This window comes from Heterodontus francisci, chromosome 12, assembly GCF_036365525.1.
Source record: "Heterodontus francisci isolate sHetFra1 chromosome 12, sHetFra1.hap1, whole genome shotgun sequence".
Classification (NCBI taxonomy): Eukaryota; Metazoa; Chordata; class Chondrichthyes; order Heterodontiformes; family Heterodontidae; genus Heterodontus; species Heterodontus francisci.
The window spans coordinates 65,924,244-65,942,778 of NC_090382.1; the positions used below are offsets into that span (position 1 = coordinate 65,924,244).

Sequence of the window (18,535 nt, forward strand, 5' to 3'; positions counted from 1 at the left end):
CCAATGGAAGAGTGTGACGATATGAAAAACATGTACAATCTATTGTCAGGCAAACGGCTCCCCCCCCCCACCCCTCTGCCAAGACTGAGCCACACATGATTTCGCCACATGAACATTAAGCAAGCCACTGGCTGGAAGGACATTTGCAGACAGTGTTGAAACAAAGGAACCAGTCCCCGCCCCAATACACAGAACATGCCTGGTCAAACCAGTTGGTCACGTGACCACCTGCTGGCCAACTAGGGGAGTTTTAAACAGGAAAAACAGAATTTGAACTCAGAACGGTGTGTGCTCCTGGAACTGAAGCAAGAATTACCTCCTCTCCTGTCTGCCCTCAACTCGCTGTCACCAGCGTCAGAAACCATTGAAGACATGTAAACTCAAAGAGAGAAAAGTCTCCTACGTGAACAAGGTTTAAGAAGAATATTGGGCCCCAACAAAACACAAGATCATATCTTCAATCAAGGACTAAGGCAAGTTCGAAGCACAGTAACAAGATATTGCCTCAAACTGTTCCACTTTATCTCTTCTCTTTTCTGTCCCTATCTACATGTGTATATCGCATGTGCATGCTAGCATTGGCACGTCATATATCCGTAGGTGTGAACCGTATTAGAGTTTAAGTAAGTTTAATAAATTTCACTTTTCTTCTTTAAACCAAGAAAGCCTGTTTGTGCTAATATCTTTGCCTTATAATTGGAAAGCTGTGAGCAAGAAGTCACAAAGGGGGAGCTCAAAACACAGTGTGTTTAAAAATAAACCCTGTTACAATAAGACCAGGTGAAGATAGTAACAGACCCCTGGACACATTTCGCACCTGGTCGTAACACTATGCTATCAAAAATGAGTTATTCCTGTATTTAAACTGTTGAGAAATTAGGCAAAGTTTTTCTCAGTTCTGCAAAAGGAAATTAAATAAAACTCAGAATATCTTGCTAATCGCATTCCACACAACATGTCTGGCTCACTGATGGCATTTTTGCTCTGAGTCAGAGGACTGTGCCAAACTGCCTACGCTGATGGTTCAGTGCTGTATTGAGTGTTGTACAGTTGGTGGTGTTGCCTTTTGGATGAGATGTTAAACCAAGGTCCCATCTGCCCTCTTAGTTTGGGACATGAAAGATCCCATTTCATTATTTAAAGAAAAAGAGCAGCAGAGTTCTACTGGTGTCCTGGCCAACATTTATCCCTCAACCAAAAAATTATCTGGTCATGTATTTCATTGCTTATTGTAGGACATTGCTGTGTGCAAATTGGTTGCCACATTTCCCTACATTACAACTGTGACTAAATTTCAAAAGTACTTCATTGTGATTTCATTGCATTTCAATTATGAAAAATCCTTAGATCATGAAAAGTGCTATATAAATGAAAGATGTTTCTTTCTATATCCTGAACAAAGTATCCTTCATTTTCATAGCTCCATGCAGTATTTGAGTTGTAAGGGATAATTTCAACTTACAAGAGTGAGGGAAAATGTGTGGTAGCAGATCGGGGTGTCCATTATACACCCTGCCCTGGAAAATCCTCAGTTAAACAGAATTCAACAATGCTATGACCTACATTTATTTCTATTGATAAGTGAATGACAGATAAATACTAAAAATTTATCTTCAATATTGCCAGTGTAACGGCTACAAATGCGCTCCATTTAAATTGTCTCATCTTGTCTTGGACTGTGAGTCATAACATTTGTTTCTATTTATATGTGAAAATTTACCCAGGATGGTAATAGTCAATTGCAAAGAAAATGAGTTTAATTTATGAGGTCTGGTGTAAGGTAACAGACCTGAAATGTTCACTCTGTTTCTCTCCTCTCAGATGCTGCCTGACCTGCTCATTATTCCAGCATTTTCTGTTATTATTTCAGATTTCCAGTATCCACGGTATTTTGCTTTTGTATTAAAGTTTAATTTATTTTAGGCATTCTAAATTCTGAGTTACAACCAAGTGGAACTACACAACAAACTGTGTTAATACATATCTAGTGTCAGAATTTTAAAGTGAAGAGAGCCATCAGTGTCAAATGTGATTTGCTACACAGGCATTGTTGCATGCGTGCCATTCTTAAACTCTCCAGTTTTACAACTATGGCCAGGATTTAGTGAGGCCCCCTGAGGCAGGGTGAGAGGCCGGGGGCCACGGAGTATTGTGACGCATGGCCGGGGGGTGGGGGGGGAGCGGGGGGTGGGGTCGGCAGGGCAGAGGGCCTGTTGTCTCCCCGTCACCCAGTGATCTTCCCAGGGGCGGGATAGGCTGACAATTGCGTTCCCGCCCAGAAGCCAATTGAGGCCTATAAGTGGCCTATTAACGTCCAATTAAGGGTTTGTTCCCGCTGCACTGGGATCTTACCAGCAGCAGGTGGGGGGCCTCTGCTGCGCGGGGAGGATGCCTTGTAAAATGAGGCACCCTCCTTGCGGGCTTGGGGGGTGGTCCCTCATTTGTGGGCAATTTGTGGCCCATAGAGGACTCCCACTGGGAACAACTTTATCCCCCGGGACCACCCCCCTCCCACCTGGACTGCATGACCACCCCACCTCGGCGGGGCCTTCCAGACTGGCCCCAGCAACCCCACCTCACCTACCTCTGTTAGAAGGTTGCAGCGCTGGGACTGGCTCTGAGGTCTTTGCAGCACTGGCAGTAGCCACCACTCCCATTGGCGCTGCCGATACTGCTGAGCTGCCGGCCCTCTGATTGGCTGGCAGCTCTTGGATGCGGGATCTTCATCTCTTTAAAGACTTTAGAGGGATTGGGATCCCGTCTCCTTAAACTTTGATTGAAAAAGAGTGAAGAATCACTCTGAGGCGTATGAAAAGGCAGAGGCGGGGATCCTCCCACCTTTTCAGCCCGGCGCCAGGAGCCCCGCCTCCAGCATGAAATCCAGCCCTATGAGTCTGACAAACCTTCTTGAACAATAACAGCATGCCCATTTTTCAGCATAACTAATGAACCAACAAAATCATAGGAATCAATAACTTTGAAGTATGCAGATTTGGTAATGATACTGAAAAGCTAGTAGTAATCATAATGCACCTGCATTTAATGCTTGTGAATAGCTTAACTACTTAACCAGAATAAATGTTAAAGAATTTGTTAATCTGGCTGTGGAGTACAATTTTTGTTGACAATGGCTGAACAGCAAGTGGAAAATTTTACAATTATAACTGGCAAGTGCTCGTAATGGAAAAATGCAAATACATTTTCAGTGATGGAGGAGAGCCTCTAAATATTCAAACAGGATGTCAGCAGCGCATGATGTCACCAACATAGTTAGCTGGCTTAAGATCCAAAAGAAGTTTAATGACTTAAAGAGAAACATAAAGGTAAGACATAAATATTGTAAATCAGCAGCACAGAAGTTGTATTTGTAAAAACATGTCTCACTGTCATAAACAGACATTAAGAAGGCCATTGCAATTTACCAGAAATGAAAGTAGCATGAAAATGCCAATTACATTACATGTGCAGTAATGGGAATGATGATAAGGAATTTTAATAGCCAATTCACCCTGTTTCAATCTCCACTGTTCCCATAACAGGATTCAATGGATAATTGCCCTCATGACATTAAACATGAGGAGGCAAGAATTGGTTCACACAAGGGAAAGAGTTTAGAAGGCATTCACTAATGAAATATACCAGATTAATCATATATTCAATTATTTGTATTCTGTGTTCATGCAGATCAGTAGCATTGTGAGCAGGAGCCTCCATTAGTGGCACATTTGACACAGCCAGTTTGCACTCACATCAGCAATAATTCTATACCATCTGGTAATTTAGAAAGTTAAAGCAATAAATATTCCTTGTATTATTGTCTTTATGTGAAAGTGGCAATGCTTGCTCATTAATAGTTAATTACCTATGGCTGGATGTATGTGTAGCTGTAGAGGAGTGATGAGATGTGGACGATGGCTGGCTTGCAGAAAATGAGGTTTCTGTTTCGTGTCGTCTCACGTGTTCAGGGGCTGGAACATTTTTCGAAATGTACTGCACAAGGAGAAAAGAAAAAAATCTTCAGAGTCAAGCAACAGGGCTCCCAGCCATCAAGATTTAAATGTCATTTTTACAATTAATTACTTAAGAAAACTAAGGTAAATAACTCACACAGTAAATCGTTGAAACAAACTATTCAAAAGCATATTTTTATAATAGGTTTTGTATGGTTTGATATTTTTCCAATTCCTTTTGGGGATTTCCCTGCAGTATTCCCTAGCAGCTTAAATTATTCCCAAGAGGTTAATAATTGTAAAGGAGATTGCCTGATCTATTATGGCAGTTTAAGGGTTAAGGAATCAACTGGACACAAAAGCCTTCTGGGGTTACCATCTGATCAGAAGGAAAACATTTAGCCCACTGCACCTGTGGTCAGCTTGTGTGTAGTTCAAGACACAAACCTGAATCCTTTCACACTTTTCAGAATGAATAGAAACACCTAAAGGACAATTCACAAAAATATCTTTGTTGTGGTGGGCGAGGAGGGAGATTTGCTTTTTGAACTAAAAGTAACAAAATTGTAAATGCATTGATTTTAATGGGCTAATAATTTTGACACATGTAACTTATGATGACAAGGTGAGGACGGGGTCTAGGGCTCCCTTCTCAGCCTATTACTGGTTTGGCCGTAACAGGGTTTAATTTTTAAAACACCCTAGTTTTAGCTTCCCCTCAGGGAATTCTGGTTTACTGCCCTCTAATTGTAATGGCAAAGAAATCAACGGACAGGTTTTCTTAGATTTAAACAAGAAAGGTGTAAGTTTATTAACCTTAAAACTCTAATTCAGTTAACACTAATAAAACACACTCACAAATAGAGACAGAGGAGGAGAAAGAATTAAAGAGGAGGGTTGAAGTAATATGGAGTTCAGTTACTCGTTTTGGGATTCGATGTAAAGCCTTTGATTGCAGTTAAGTCTTGCAGTTCTCGTTGGGGCCCAGTGCACACTTTCACTTATGTAGCTGGTACCAGAAGGCTGCAGGAGTCTTCTCTCTTGAGGCTGGAGTTACTTCTGTGGGGTCCCTGGAACTTTGCGTCAGAGAGAGGGAGAGAGAGATAGATGCTTTCTTCTTCAAGTTCCATTGTAGTCTGTTTCCCAACTGTTCTGTGAGCCGAATTCAAACTGCTCCAAGTTGGTCAGTGGGTTATTCATGTGACTAGCTCCTTATTTGGAAGAAACTCTCCTGCGTTTTGTGGATTTCTCCCAAGTTTGGCAGACACCCTCAGTGTGTGGGGGGGGGGGGGGGGGGCAGTGGTGGGGGGGTGGAATGTTGGCTTTTACACAGTCAATATCTCTTGATCAAAAACCATCTGGCTCATTGAACAGTGAAGCACTCCCATTGTCTTCTCCAGGCAACTGTCCTTTAGAATGCAAATGTGCAGCCATGTTTCAGTGATCTTTTAAACCAAGTTATTTTTCAGTCCAGTAACAGTTTAAAATTAATGTTCCATTTGACGAAATTAATGTCTCCTTTTGGCAGGTGTGGTTTTCATCACAAACTCAAGAAATCGTCACCATATACTTCAGTGTTCATAACAATCAGACTTCTGTAAACTATGCTGTGATAAAATGCATTTGCATTTAACTTTCAAGGTAGTCCATAATTACAGCTGTTGATCCGAGCTGGTATTCTGCCTGCTGCAAATTGCAGATTCTTTTTCAACTACAAAATGACCTCAGTCAGACCAATACACCCAGGAACAGTGATAACAACTCTGTGCACCCATTCTTTGACTCGTGCACAAAGCACTGTTGCTAATTTTATTATTGAAGAGTCCTCTTTGTCTCAATATTTAATAGAAGTTTTAAAGATTCATTAATTTCATTGGAGCACCGAAGCACTTTTAAAATGTTGGTGCTATACTGCAGCCACTGCTATCTGAGATGGATTCCTGCAAGTGTAGGAGTGGGGTGGGGTTGGTCTCATCCCACCTGGCTTTAGGGTACTCGGGTAGATCAGGATTAATAATTACATTTTGGGCCAATGTACATTCAAAACTGTTTTGCATTAATGCAACACTATAACTATAGCCTATTTGCGGACTCAATATTGGACCACTACAGTCTAACTTATGCAATTTGTTGCCAATATTGATATCACAATGAATTCGGGGCCAGTATGGCTCAGTACCAAATTTGGCAGTGCATTTAGCAGCTAAGCTGTTCGAAGCACCTGTCATGAACTTGAAATTATTTTTCTCCTTGGATTCAAAACAGTGTGTGTGCCACAGCTGCATTTTTTGTTACCCTGCGTAACAGCAGGAGAGAGAGAGGTCACATGGTAATGTTTCCACTTGGCTGTGTGTGGAACTGGTAGAAATGGCTGAAACCAATTAGCTCTGGGAGACTTTACAGCCAAGCGAACTGAATATTCTCTCTCAGCAGAAAATTCTACAAGGAGCTACAAGCTAAGTTAATTCCCTGAGTAAAGAAGAAAAGCCTTTTTTTCAAGAAACCATTTGGATTGCTATGCTCATCGTTCAAAGAACTGTTCAATGCTTGCTGCAGCCAAAGAGTTGAATGCCTATCTACTGAAGGACTATTTTCATCAAATCCACATTAGAAGACCTCATCCATCAGGAAGGTAACCTACAAAAACTTACTTATTTTAGTTAATATTAAGAGACAGCTAATTTTTTTTAATCTCCACTTGTAAAAAACAGTTAACTGTTAGTTTTTTTGAGTGTATGTGTGTGAATGTTGGAGTTAGGTTAAAATAAGAAGTTATAAGGTCTTTAGACATAGGTTTATCTTAATAGTGTTTAAGATTTAGCTTTTAATAAACAGTTAATTTGTTGTTGTCTAAAGATACCTGATTTGGTCTGTTTTATTCCGGGGTGGGGGGGGGGGGGGGTGGTGGGGGGGGTTTACTAGAGTGTTTAATTTGGCCGTTTTACGATTGGGTGTGAAAGCGTAATAATGTGCTGCAACCTGTGGAGTGATGGGACTGAACTGATAGTGCGTGGCTCCCACCGCGGTCCTAACACATCCCGAAAAGGCTTTTAATCATAAGCATTTTAATCAAAATAGTTGCTAAGCAATAAACAGGATTGTCACTAAATAATATCTTATTAATTATCCTAAAATTTGTTTAGTAAATAGAAGCACATACATCAACCATTTGAATGTCTTCTGGGAGAGGGCCAGGATGGTTGGGTCCATTGGCAAGGTTTCGATTTTGATGGTCTACACAAAGATTTTGCCTCAAGTGGCTGTGCATTTTCTTTCTTTGTTTTCTAAAGAAGTACAATAACTAGAGTAAGTTCTAGACAGGGTATTGAAATAACTTCAACAAATTGCAACATATTTGACCTCAGAAATGTAAATGTATCTATCAAATTATATGTAAATTTTAAAAATTACCTTACATTGCAACAATCCATTAACAACTTTAAATTCTCATAAGGAACTTTATGTTACAGTAACTGGCAGGTTTAAAGACTTACTTTGTTTTACAATATGCGACTACACACACAATTCCAACCACTAGAAGAGCAACACAAATGCCAGTGATGGTCAAAACTCTCTTTTGATACAGTTCCTCAGCTTCTGCAAACAGAAACACAGAGTGCAAAAGGGTTAAATACCTCTTAACACCCACAAGCATCATTTAATTTACTTCAGTCACAAGTTACACATGAAAAGCCTGGAGCATTTCTCACATTAATTCGATACACATACACACACATATATAAATATATATAAAATAATAGTGTACAAAATAGCAATAAACTGCAATAACATTACAATTACCACAAACCCCCACCCCAACACACTAAGGGCAGACTGCAGGCTTTCATAATAAAACTTTAAAAATTCATCTAAAAATCAAAACTATTTTACATATGCAGTAAAAGTTAAATGGCAGTATATTAAAGTAAAGCTTCAGAGAGAATTCAAGTTAGGGATGGAGAGTTATTCTGAATGACATTTTCATTTTAGTTTAAATGTTCTAATTTTGATATCCATATGCGGCTATTGGAAAAACAGTTGAAACATATTTGCTGTAACTTAGTAACTGTACAGATTGAGAATTGACAGTACTCAGACTAGTTAAACATTGTTTATATATATGTCAATCACAGTAATGAGAATATAAATAAATAAAAAGACAACGGAAAAATGGCAGACACATATATCTGATAATAGGTTGGGGGGGGGGGAGGGGGTGAGGGGGAGAAGTGGGAAAGTCAATGGCTTGGCATAGCATGCTTGTTACTGAAGAAGAGAATGGGAACATGGAGGGAAGAAAGATTAAAGCAGACTGTGAAGGGATGCCCCAGACTAAAACAATGGTGTCCTGACAAGACAAGGAAGTTGGAATTTTCTTTGTGATCAATAATTAGAATGTCAGCAGCACTCGTTTTGCTGAAGGTGAGAGAAATGAACAGGCTCATGTGTTATTAATGCTTTGCTATTACCCTTTTGCACTTCATATTAGGAAACTGCTGTGACTGTAGTGACATCATATTTATTATGCATAAGGACTAACCAAAGTACACAAGTGTGTCTCAAAATCTGAGATTAATTGCATAATATTACCCAGGATGAAAACAAATTGTTGAAAGTTTACATTCAAGTAAAGTGAGCTTTGGTACAAGTTTATGAAACTGTTTAATTTTCTCTCAATAAATAAGCTTAATTTGCTTTAGCTTGAATGTTTTGTTGTTTTTCTTAGCTGGGTCATTTTCTAATTTTTAAACTGTGTGCCATATAAATTGTTTATATTAGTTGCAACTTCAGCAAAAACATTATGACCTGCAACCTCGCTTGATTTACTGTTAAATCAACTTTATTATAAACCAAGTTTGGAGTTCAAAGAATAGGTCTCCTAGTCTAAATACCAGCTTCACTTTTTGAAAAGCTAACAGATGACACAAGCTTACACACATCTGGAGCTAACATGAAATTTATAGGTCAAACATTTAAGCAGTGGTTTTATGCTGTCTATTTACAACAGTTATAAATCTGGCAAGAGTTCTCCTGGGCCAGCTGCAGCTCATCTCTAGTCAAAAAGAGTGCTGCTATAGAAAAGCTGTGCTTATCTGTAGCTCAATGTCATCATTAGATACTGGACTCCTTTATTTTGGTAATGGATGGATTAGTACAACTAGCCAGCTGCAGTCAGATCATCCCTTCAAAGCAAAAGAAGTTGCTAGAAATCCAAGGCAGCTTTTTACATTTGCAGATTAAAATGAATGGTTTTCCATACCCATAAATTCAAATCCAAGATGCTCTGCCAATGCAGAAAGTTGACAAAAAAGAAAGAAAAAAGGAGAACAGTTTCAGAGAAGAATATTTAAAACATACTAAAAATTATACACGTTATGTGGTTAGCTCAAACTTTGGTACAGAAACATGGCAGGTGTAATATTAACATGTAACATAGTGCTCAGGGAAGTATTTCCATCTCGGACAATGGGCACTACCATTACAGGCAAACGTTTTACACATGCAAAACATGACAGGAATGGGTGGAATACAGTTAGTTGCAAATAATTACTCTCTTTTTTTACAATTCTAAGGAACGATATTATGAAGGTAATAGGTGACTGTTTAGGAGTAAAAAGTCAGTTATTATTTATGATTTTATCAGGTTTAGTATAGAGATGGCACTATCTGTGCTGTGAAAACACGGCTTTCAAGTAGATTAATGTTATGTATACTAGCATTAAAAGGGGTTTGAAAATCTTGCTACCAATTCAATCTAGGTTTATAGAGAACATACGTATAGCTCTTATGCATGTAAAATAAGCCTGATTTGTCGTTATTGGCAATGAGTGTGTTAAGGTATTCATTACTAACAACAGTGGCAAAATAAAATATCTTCTTGCCCATAGAAGAAATTATTATTGTGCTTTTTATTGTTTCTTTTCTTGTCAATTTTCTTGCCTCCCTTCCTCTCCTGAAGGCACTGCCATCTTCAGATAGAATTCTGCACATCTCAGATGCCCTCCAGTACCTCATCCAAATGCCTATAATTCATGTCTGAGTCTTAAAAGTGATTATAGGCAAGATATTTGACTGTGGGAGCATAACGCCTGAACCTGATCCTATCCTTATCTAATTTTCACACGTTAGTCAACAGCAGCAAAGAACAGCAACCTGGTCCAATTTTATCATCCTTAGCCTAAGAATACCGAGGTCAATTGTAGTATCACATCCATTGATTGGCTGAGATCAGTTAAATTAGCACAGACTGAGGGATTTTCTTGGGAACTTCCTGACCTTCATGATTCAGCTTTTCGCTGGTTAAATTCTCTGAGCTATCCAATTAAGGAATCCAATGATGATTGTTTAAAGTTACACAATGATTTACAGTGAATAATTTTCTTTGAAATACACTGTAAATTATTAGCTGGTATATTATGGCACTGAAACCACAAAAGTGGCTTAAGAATGTTGCAAGACTTCGGAACAGCAGCTCCGCTGATAAGTAAGAAACAAAAATTATGGGTGTGAATTTCTATTAAGTTTCTCCCATTCGTCAGCCGTAATTTTGGCGGAAGAGCCATGGAAACTCTGGAAGTTACATCAGATGATCGGAAGACACTTGACAGAAATTCACCTCCATAATTTCTAACTATATAATCACTGCACAAAATAATGGATATCAGAAAATGAATTCAAAGCTGTGAGTTTCAGCTAAGATTGACAAACTGTTCAGTCTTTATTCCCATGTTCTTGTAACACACACTAAGTGTCTATAATTTTATATATTGAATAACCATAAAGAATCTGAATATCAGAAGTATCCCACACCTTCTGATGTGGTATTATAGAAGTAATAGTGGCTCAGGGACAGGCATTCACAGTCAAAAGAAGATTGTACAGCAATGGCTGTAGATCATATTGGAGAAGGATGGTTACAAAATTGAAATAAGTGAGAAGAATGCATAATGCCAAGTAGAGTTCTTTCTCTAAGTGTATGCAATGAAAAAATAATTTGAAAAATACAGCACTTTATCATTCATGTACACCAGCTACTGAATTATCCTTAACTCATAATTGGTAAAGTCTTCTCAAGGTAGTTTTTCAATACATTAGCTATTAAGCCATATGAGGTTAATTAGGAATCCAATTAAGGCCAGTGACATTTTTGTTTAGTAAATAAAAAATGAGTAATAAGACACGTGATCTCAATACTCACATTCGCACAGCATATGCTTGTGTACTTTAACTTTTATGTGCACTTGCTGGTAAAATGGTAAGACAAGACGCACAGTGTGCAAGTCAGTTTTGATTGTTCCATATGCTTTACTTCCTTGGTTACTGTTTATTTGCTAAAATGGGGCATAACATGGGTGAAAAGGCTGGATTTCAGCACCATGGAAACACCTGGAGTTATCGTTATGGTCAGCAGAGAACACTCCACATCACCACAACAGGTCAGCCCGAGACCCAATCAAAATCTGGCCTCATATAAATTAGACTGGAAAGCTATGGACCTCAGAGTAGCTATGAGATCCTGGGAGGGGAGAGGGAGGCAAGCTGCAAGGGGCCGTGAGGGCTGGCAATGGTCTTTGGGACTGGTGTGGAGCCAGAAGCACTTGTTTTACGCCTCAAGAATGAATGCAGCACATACCAATTTCTTCCCCGCTATACTGGCTTTGTTAAATCTCAAACACTTTTAAAATAAAATAAAGACTTGCACTTATATAGCACCTGTCATGACCCTAGGACCTTTCAAAGTGTTTTACAGCCCATTTTTGAACTATTTTTGAAGTGTAATCACTGTTGTAATGTAGGAGACGCAGCAGCCAATTTGTGCACAGCAAGCTCCCACAATAGCAATGTGGTAATGACCAGATCATTTGTTTAGTGATGTTGGTTGAGGGATAAATATTGGCCACTGGGGAGAACTCCCCTGTTCTTTTTCAAAATCTTTCCATGGGATATTTTACAGACACTTCAGAGGGCAGATGGGGTCTTTGTTTAATGTCTCAAATGAAAGACAGCACCTCCAATAGTGTAGTACCCCCTCAGTACTGTGCTAGAGTATCAGCCTAGATTTTTGTGCTTAAGTCTCTTGAGTGGGACTTGAACCACAACCTTCTGGCTCAGAAGTGAAAATGAGGCATGTCTGATACCCCTTTAGGGACATAAGATTATAAATCCAGCAAAATGGGAAATAAAGATCCATGCAATTTTAAGTGTGAAACAGAATAGAAATACAGTTTAATTATCTCACTAGATTTTCCAAAAAAATATACAGTCGAGACAAATCCAATACTGTATGGGATGAATGTATAAAACTGGATAGAAATACGTATTAGTACTTTTCCCATTCCATCTATATATCTTTCTGTTGAATGATTAATTTTATGGTTTTATCAATTAGTGCATCACTAGTGATGTCCAACCTTTAGGAGCTGAAGGCGAAATACATGCATTTAAACCAATTAGTTGGTGACATATGATTTGGCAGAAATGCATGCCCCATATACAAAAAAAATGAGACCACAAAACACAAAAAGTGGGATGCCCATGCATAATAAAGCAAGACGGCCTTATACAAAAAATATATGCCCCCATATACATAAAAATGATATCCTCATATACAAAATATGCAATTATAAATACCCACTCCCACATTTATACCAGAAACTGCCTCCCACCAGTCAATCCAATGTAGCGCTACCAATGGCAGTAGATTGTAATTACAGTGTGACAAGTTTATATAGGCAGTTTCCATTATAAATATGGACTTAGGAATTTATAGTGCAATATAAAAAGAAGTCCTTTAAAATGGCAGCTGAATTATATCTGTGCAGCCTGCGCTAATTCTCCTGTGCCCTCTATTCTCACTTTATATGGTGATGTTGACTCCCTGGGCTGAATTGTACGAGTGCACCACAGATCGCGGTGGTGTAGTCTGATGGCGGCGTGCATCCTGCATGGATGCGCCGTCCCTGACCTCCCTGTGATATTAAACGCGCGGGGGCTCATTTAAATAGAGGGGGTGGAGCGGCCGCCCCCGATGACGTAGAGCGGGGACCACTGTGTTCCCGGCAATGGCATCCGGTGCCACCGTGCAGGCGCCGGTACCATTTTAAAGGGCTTTAAGCTCTAAGATGAAGTTTTAATTTTTAAAGGCAAAGTCATCGGAATTTTTATTAAACAGATAATAAAGATAAAGAGGCCCTTTCCCAACCCCCACCCCTTCCCTCAATGGTCATTTCAATGCCTGATATGACCAACACTTGCCTTTTTCCCTAGCCGAACTTACCCTCCCAACCTTCTAACTTTTGCCTTTCAGCCCCTTCCCACCATCCCCACATCCAATAAAAAGTGATTTCCCTGCTCCCCCACCTCTCCCACCATGAAAGTTTTATTCCTTCCCCCTCCACACCAGGTTCCTACCTTGGAACGCCGTACGGAGTTCTGAAGGACAAACGATGGCCGTAAAATCGGCATGGGACGGCTGCCACCTGCAGGTTAGTTAATTTACATTTCTTTATTGTTAATTTGCATATTCAGATGAAGGGCCTGCCGTCAGGCAGCTGGGGGGGGGGGGGGGGGCGCTGCACAGAGGTCCCCCCACCACCGGTAATATGCGGTGGGCCCTTCTCGACGTCGCGGGTCAAGGTGGGCCTCTCCCCACGGAATTTTACCAGCCCTCTCCTGCCGCGACCCATGGCGTCGAGGTACCGGTAAAATTCAGCCCATTGTGTGCGATATCCACAGGAGCTTGATTTAACATATTAAAAAATCTTACATTTGTGCACACTTTCTATAAGTTTTATTCCATTACAAATGTCCAAGTCAACTGCCAACGTAAACTGGTTAGGCAGTAATTATACCCTCCCCACTGTGGAGGTGCTGCAGTGCCATCAATAGCATAACAAATTTACATAGGGAGCTTCCATTAATTGACCTATAAGCTACATCTTGGAACACCATTGATCTATACTACAAAAGTACTGGAAGCAATCAGAGTGAGAACCTGAGCATACAGACCTAATATACCATATTAGTACCAGCTACTAATCCTCTAATAAACAAGCAACAACAACAGCATGTAGTAATAATCTTCAGAAATTTCCCCAGAGTTCTCCTGATCGGCTGCCTCAACTTTGAAGAGCACAGCTTACCTGCATATATTCAATACAAAAGTACCTTCAAACTTTTTCTTTAGGGCTTTAAGCCTTGTGTAACCAACGATTGATTCTGAATTGTAAATTACTGTGATATTAAACGCGCGGGGGCTCATTTAAATAGACTGGAATGTGTCAGACATAGCATCTGAACTTATGCTGTTTCAACAGCAAATGGAGCTGTGTTTCCTCGATCAAGAAGTGAAACAAGCTACTAAAATTAAGATTGCACTGGGCAATGAGGGCCTGAAAAAGATCAATACATCAGGATTGTCAGCTCAGGACCCTAGCAAGATATAGGCATTCCTGGAGCAGCAACTCAAAGTGAAGGTAAATTTCCGAGTACATAGGCTTGAGTTTATGACCTTACGGCAAAGGCAAGATGACTCCATTGATCAGTTTGTTGTAAGGTGTTGAGACAAAACTCAATATTGTGACTGCAGATATTGAATTAGCGGAATGGGTTATAGAGCTTGAGGCCTTTCAAAAGACCTTCTAGAAAATAAGGGCACACCATAGATACACTACTTATTGATGGAAGGTAATTTGAAGCCATCATGACTGGACACCAACGGCTACCAGCATTGGGGGTGGCTACAACATTTGTTAACCAAAGCTCAAAAGTCTGATAAGCCTTGTGGAAAATGTGGCCTGACTCACCTAATTGTCAGTTCTCCAGCGTACCAGGACCAGTGCAAAGCTTGTGACATGTGAGGGCATTGGGCAAGGCAATGCAGAAGGCCAAGCTCAGATACCGCACACAGGAATGGTGGCAGATCACATGCAGAGAATACGTCTGCAAGACAGGATGACAAATGCAATAAAAGATATGCCAACACACAACAAAAGCCCAAGCAGGTACATCAGGTTGGCAGAGAGACAGATTGCCAGGAGGACATAGATGAAGAGTGCACTCATGCAAACAGCAAGCAAGCATTTCACACAGTTAATTTGGATCAATGTGTCAATGCTATTACACAATTTGAGACATTCACCATGATTGGGATTATATGCCCACAGAAGAGTAGCAAGCATAAGCTCAGGGTAAAAATTGATACTGGAGCAAGTGCAAATATTCTGTCCATCCGTATACTGAAGGACATGTACTTAAAGGAATGGGAATCTATACTGCAATTCACCACAATAGGCTGACTGCCGACAATAGTTCTTCAATCAAGTGCATTGGAACAATAATCTTACAGTGCAGCTATGGGAACTCCAAATGGCTACCACAAATTTTTCATATTGTAGACACAACTGGACCAGCTGTCGCAGGACTTCCAGTATGCCAAGATTTTCGAATCATCACAATACATGAAGTCAGCTGAAAGGTATGGATGGTTGCAATACAGAGTGCACTGAGTCGGTTGGAGACCTGAAACAACCTTACCCAGACAGGTTTGATACAATCGGCAATTGCAAGGATGATGCCATATTGCATGTGAGGGAGGATGCAGTTCCCACTATCGACACGTCAAGTAAGTGCAGCGCCCACATTAAAGAGAAGCTTAAAGTGGAGCTGTATGAGATGGAGCGCAACAGAGTCATCCACCGAGTGCACCAGCATTCCGATTGGTGCAGCTCGATTGCCTGTGTGCTGAAGACTGATGGCTATCTCAGGATTTGCTCAAACCTGTGACAACTGAATTTAGCCCTCAAGAGATAACCACATAAAATCCTGACCCTGGAAGAGCTGAATCCTGAGTTTACTGATGCTAAGTATTTTTCAAAGCTGGATGCAAAACATGGCATATGGTTTATCCATTTAGACCAGAAGTCCCAGCTACTCTCAACTTTTAGAACGCCATTTTGAAGATACTGCTTTAGATGGTTACTGTTTGGTCTGTGCGTCAGCCAGGACATTTTCCAACAATACATGGACAGGATAACAGATAATGTCCTGGGCTGTATCTGTATAGCTGATGATATTGCGTTGATGGGGCAAACCATGGCAGAGCATGTCCGAAACTTGCATTTGCTAATGCTGGCCGCTCTTCGTGAGGGCCTTGTGTTTCATAACAAGAAGTGTCAGGTCAATATTGGGCATATCAACTTCTTTGGGTCAACATATTCCGCCACAGGAATACACACAGACCCAGATAAGATTGAAGATAGCAGAGCCATGCCAACTACTCAGGACTGGGAAGACTTACAACGGTGTCTAGGGCTGTTCAACATTTTGGCCCATACATCACCAATTTTGCTGAGCAAGTAGCATCGCTTAGGGAACTGCTGCGTAAAGGTACCCCCTACTTGTGGCAGGAAAACCACCAGCAGGTGTTTGAGTCCTTAATGTTCGCTCTGTCAAGTCAAGATAGCGGGCTACAGTATTCGGACCTGACCAAAGACACCACACTCAAGGTTGATACGTCCCAGAAGGGATTAGATACTTGCATCATGCAGGAAGGGAAGCCAATCACCTTCACATTGAAGAGTTTATCACAAACCCAATCTAATTATTCTAATATCGAGTGTGAAACTTTAGCTCTGGTTTTTGTTATTGTAAACTTCCACACCTACTTGTTCAGAAAACATTTTAATGTGGAGACTGACCACGAGCCACTTGAAATCATATGGTGCAAACCACTCATGAGTGTTCCTCCATGGCTGCAGAAATTTTTGGTGACGGTTCCGGGTTACGATTGTGGCATCCGATATAAACCAGGCAGCAAAATGTTCACATCGGACACTCTGTCTATCCCGAATAAAGATGCAGGCATCTCGCTGGATTTGCATGTCGAAGTTGTGGATACTAAGATTGAGAATGTCCTCTAGATCAACCTCATGAGATTTGGACCTCATAAATGTGAGCAACTAAGATATGATATGGCAGGTGACCATATCTTATCATCGCTGTGGAAGATGATGGTGGAAGGATGGCCTGACTCAAGAAGTAACCGAACGTCTACGCTGTTTCTGGCCGTATCAAGACGAGCTCGATATATCACAAGAGGTGATTTTCAAAGGAAAACAAGTCCTGATACCCAAAGCTCTGCGTTCTGATATTCTTGCCCAACTGCATCAAGGGCATCTAGGAATAGAACATACCAGACACCTTGCCAGAGAGATGGTCTACTGGCCAGGAATCAACTGTGATGTTGAGACTATGGTGAAATCCTGTAAGATATATCAAAGTCGTTAGTCAAATCAACAGAAGGAACCTTTGATCCCACATGAAACACCTTCACACCCATGGGTAAAGTTTGGCACAAATTTATTTCATGCTCAAGATGATGATTAACCTCTGTCACAGTTACTTCACCAAGTTTCCGATCATCAGACAGCTACAAGTGCAGTGGTTGTTGAAATGGTCAGTGTCCCGTTCAGCCTATTTCGTGTGCCAGAAGAAATCATCTTTCATATGGGCCATAATATGCAGGAAGACCATTCCAAGACATGTGTGCCAGGTGGGGAGTCCATCACGTGACATCGTCAGTGTATTGTTTAAAATCCAACGGCATGACTGAACGCATGATGTGCAACCTCAAATCGCTAATTTTAAAGTGTAGTCAGATATGACAAGATCCCAAGGTTGCAATGCTGCACCTCCAAGCGACTCCATCGGACATGGGCTTACCATCACTGCAGAGTTAATGTTTGGGAGGCACCACCTCTAAGCTTTTCACAGTAAAGGATATACTTCTGTCTAAATAAGGGAAGATGAAGGCATCGCACGACAGGCACACAGGACCAGAATTAGCTCGACTGCAAGTAGGACAGAAGGTCAGAGTCCTCAATCATGTGTCGGGATCTTGGTATCCTGAAGAGGTTGCGAGGAAATGCGACCAGCCCAGATTTAAGAGGTCCAGACACTCATTGGTGCGACTCTCAGACGGAACGAAAATCAGGTCAGAGAGATGTACGACAACACTACATGTGACAACCCTGTGGCATTACAGACACATTCAAAAACAAAGTCTGAAGATGAACGTGTGTATAGCGACTACGAGCACAGAGGATGAACATGCTTAACAGAGTTCTGAGTCTCAGAGGAGTCATCAAGATGAGCTCGATTCTGGGAAGAGGTTCACGATAACAAGATCGGGTCGAATAAGCAAACCTCCTCTATGTTTTGGGAGTGTTAAATTTGCTTATCCGCAAATAACATGTTGATTTAATCATATATAGTGAGTCAAAATTGCAACATCATTGCTTATTGTACATATGTTTTATCTTTGGAAACAAGGGTGATATTATGGGACCACTTTAAGAGCGCACCAGCTTTAAGGAGCTGTAAATGAAGATCACCGGAGGAAGTGTCACACATAACCAGGCAATTGTGGGTGGAGCCCGATGGAGCTAGATGTGTTTAGATGTAGCTCATGCAGTAACTGTTTGTGTCTATATATATATTATATATATATAAAGTTCCAACCAAAGTAAAATAAAACGCACATTTACTACGGATGTTACTTATAGTCCTGTGAGACTTACAATAGA

At 40.6% G+C, this 18,535-nt stretch overlaps 1 protein-coding gene across 2 annotated transcripts in view; it reads right to left on the reverse strand.

The window, feature by feature from the left end:
* Nucleotides 1-18,535, reverse strand: part of LOC137375893 (pro-neuregulin-2, membrane-bound isoform-like) — a 165,604-nt gene that overhangs the window by 10,612 nt on the left and 136,457 nt on the right. For both annotated transcript variants that reach the window (XR_010976086.1, XM_068043542.1), the window contains exons 6-8: nucleotides 7,445-7,547; nucleotides 7,111-7,234; nucleotides 3,863-3,990 (exon numbers count right to left, since the gene is read on the reverse strand). Coding sequence is in view for 1 of the 2 variants with exons in the window: in XM_068043542.1 (XP_067899643.1) it covers nucleotides 3,863-3,990; nucleotides 7,111-7,234; nucleotides 7,445-7,547 (355 nt within the window). In the remaining variant the exon portion in view is untranslated. The remainder of the gene's footprint in view (nucleotides 1-3,862; nucleotides 3,991-7,110; nucleotides 7,235-7,444; nucleotides 7,548-18,535) is intronic.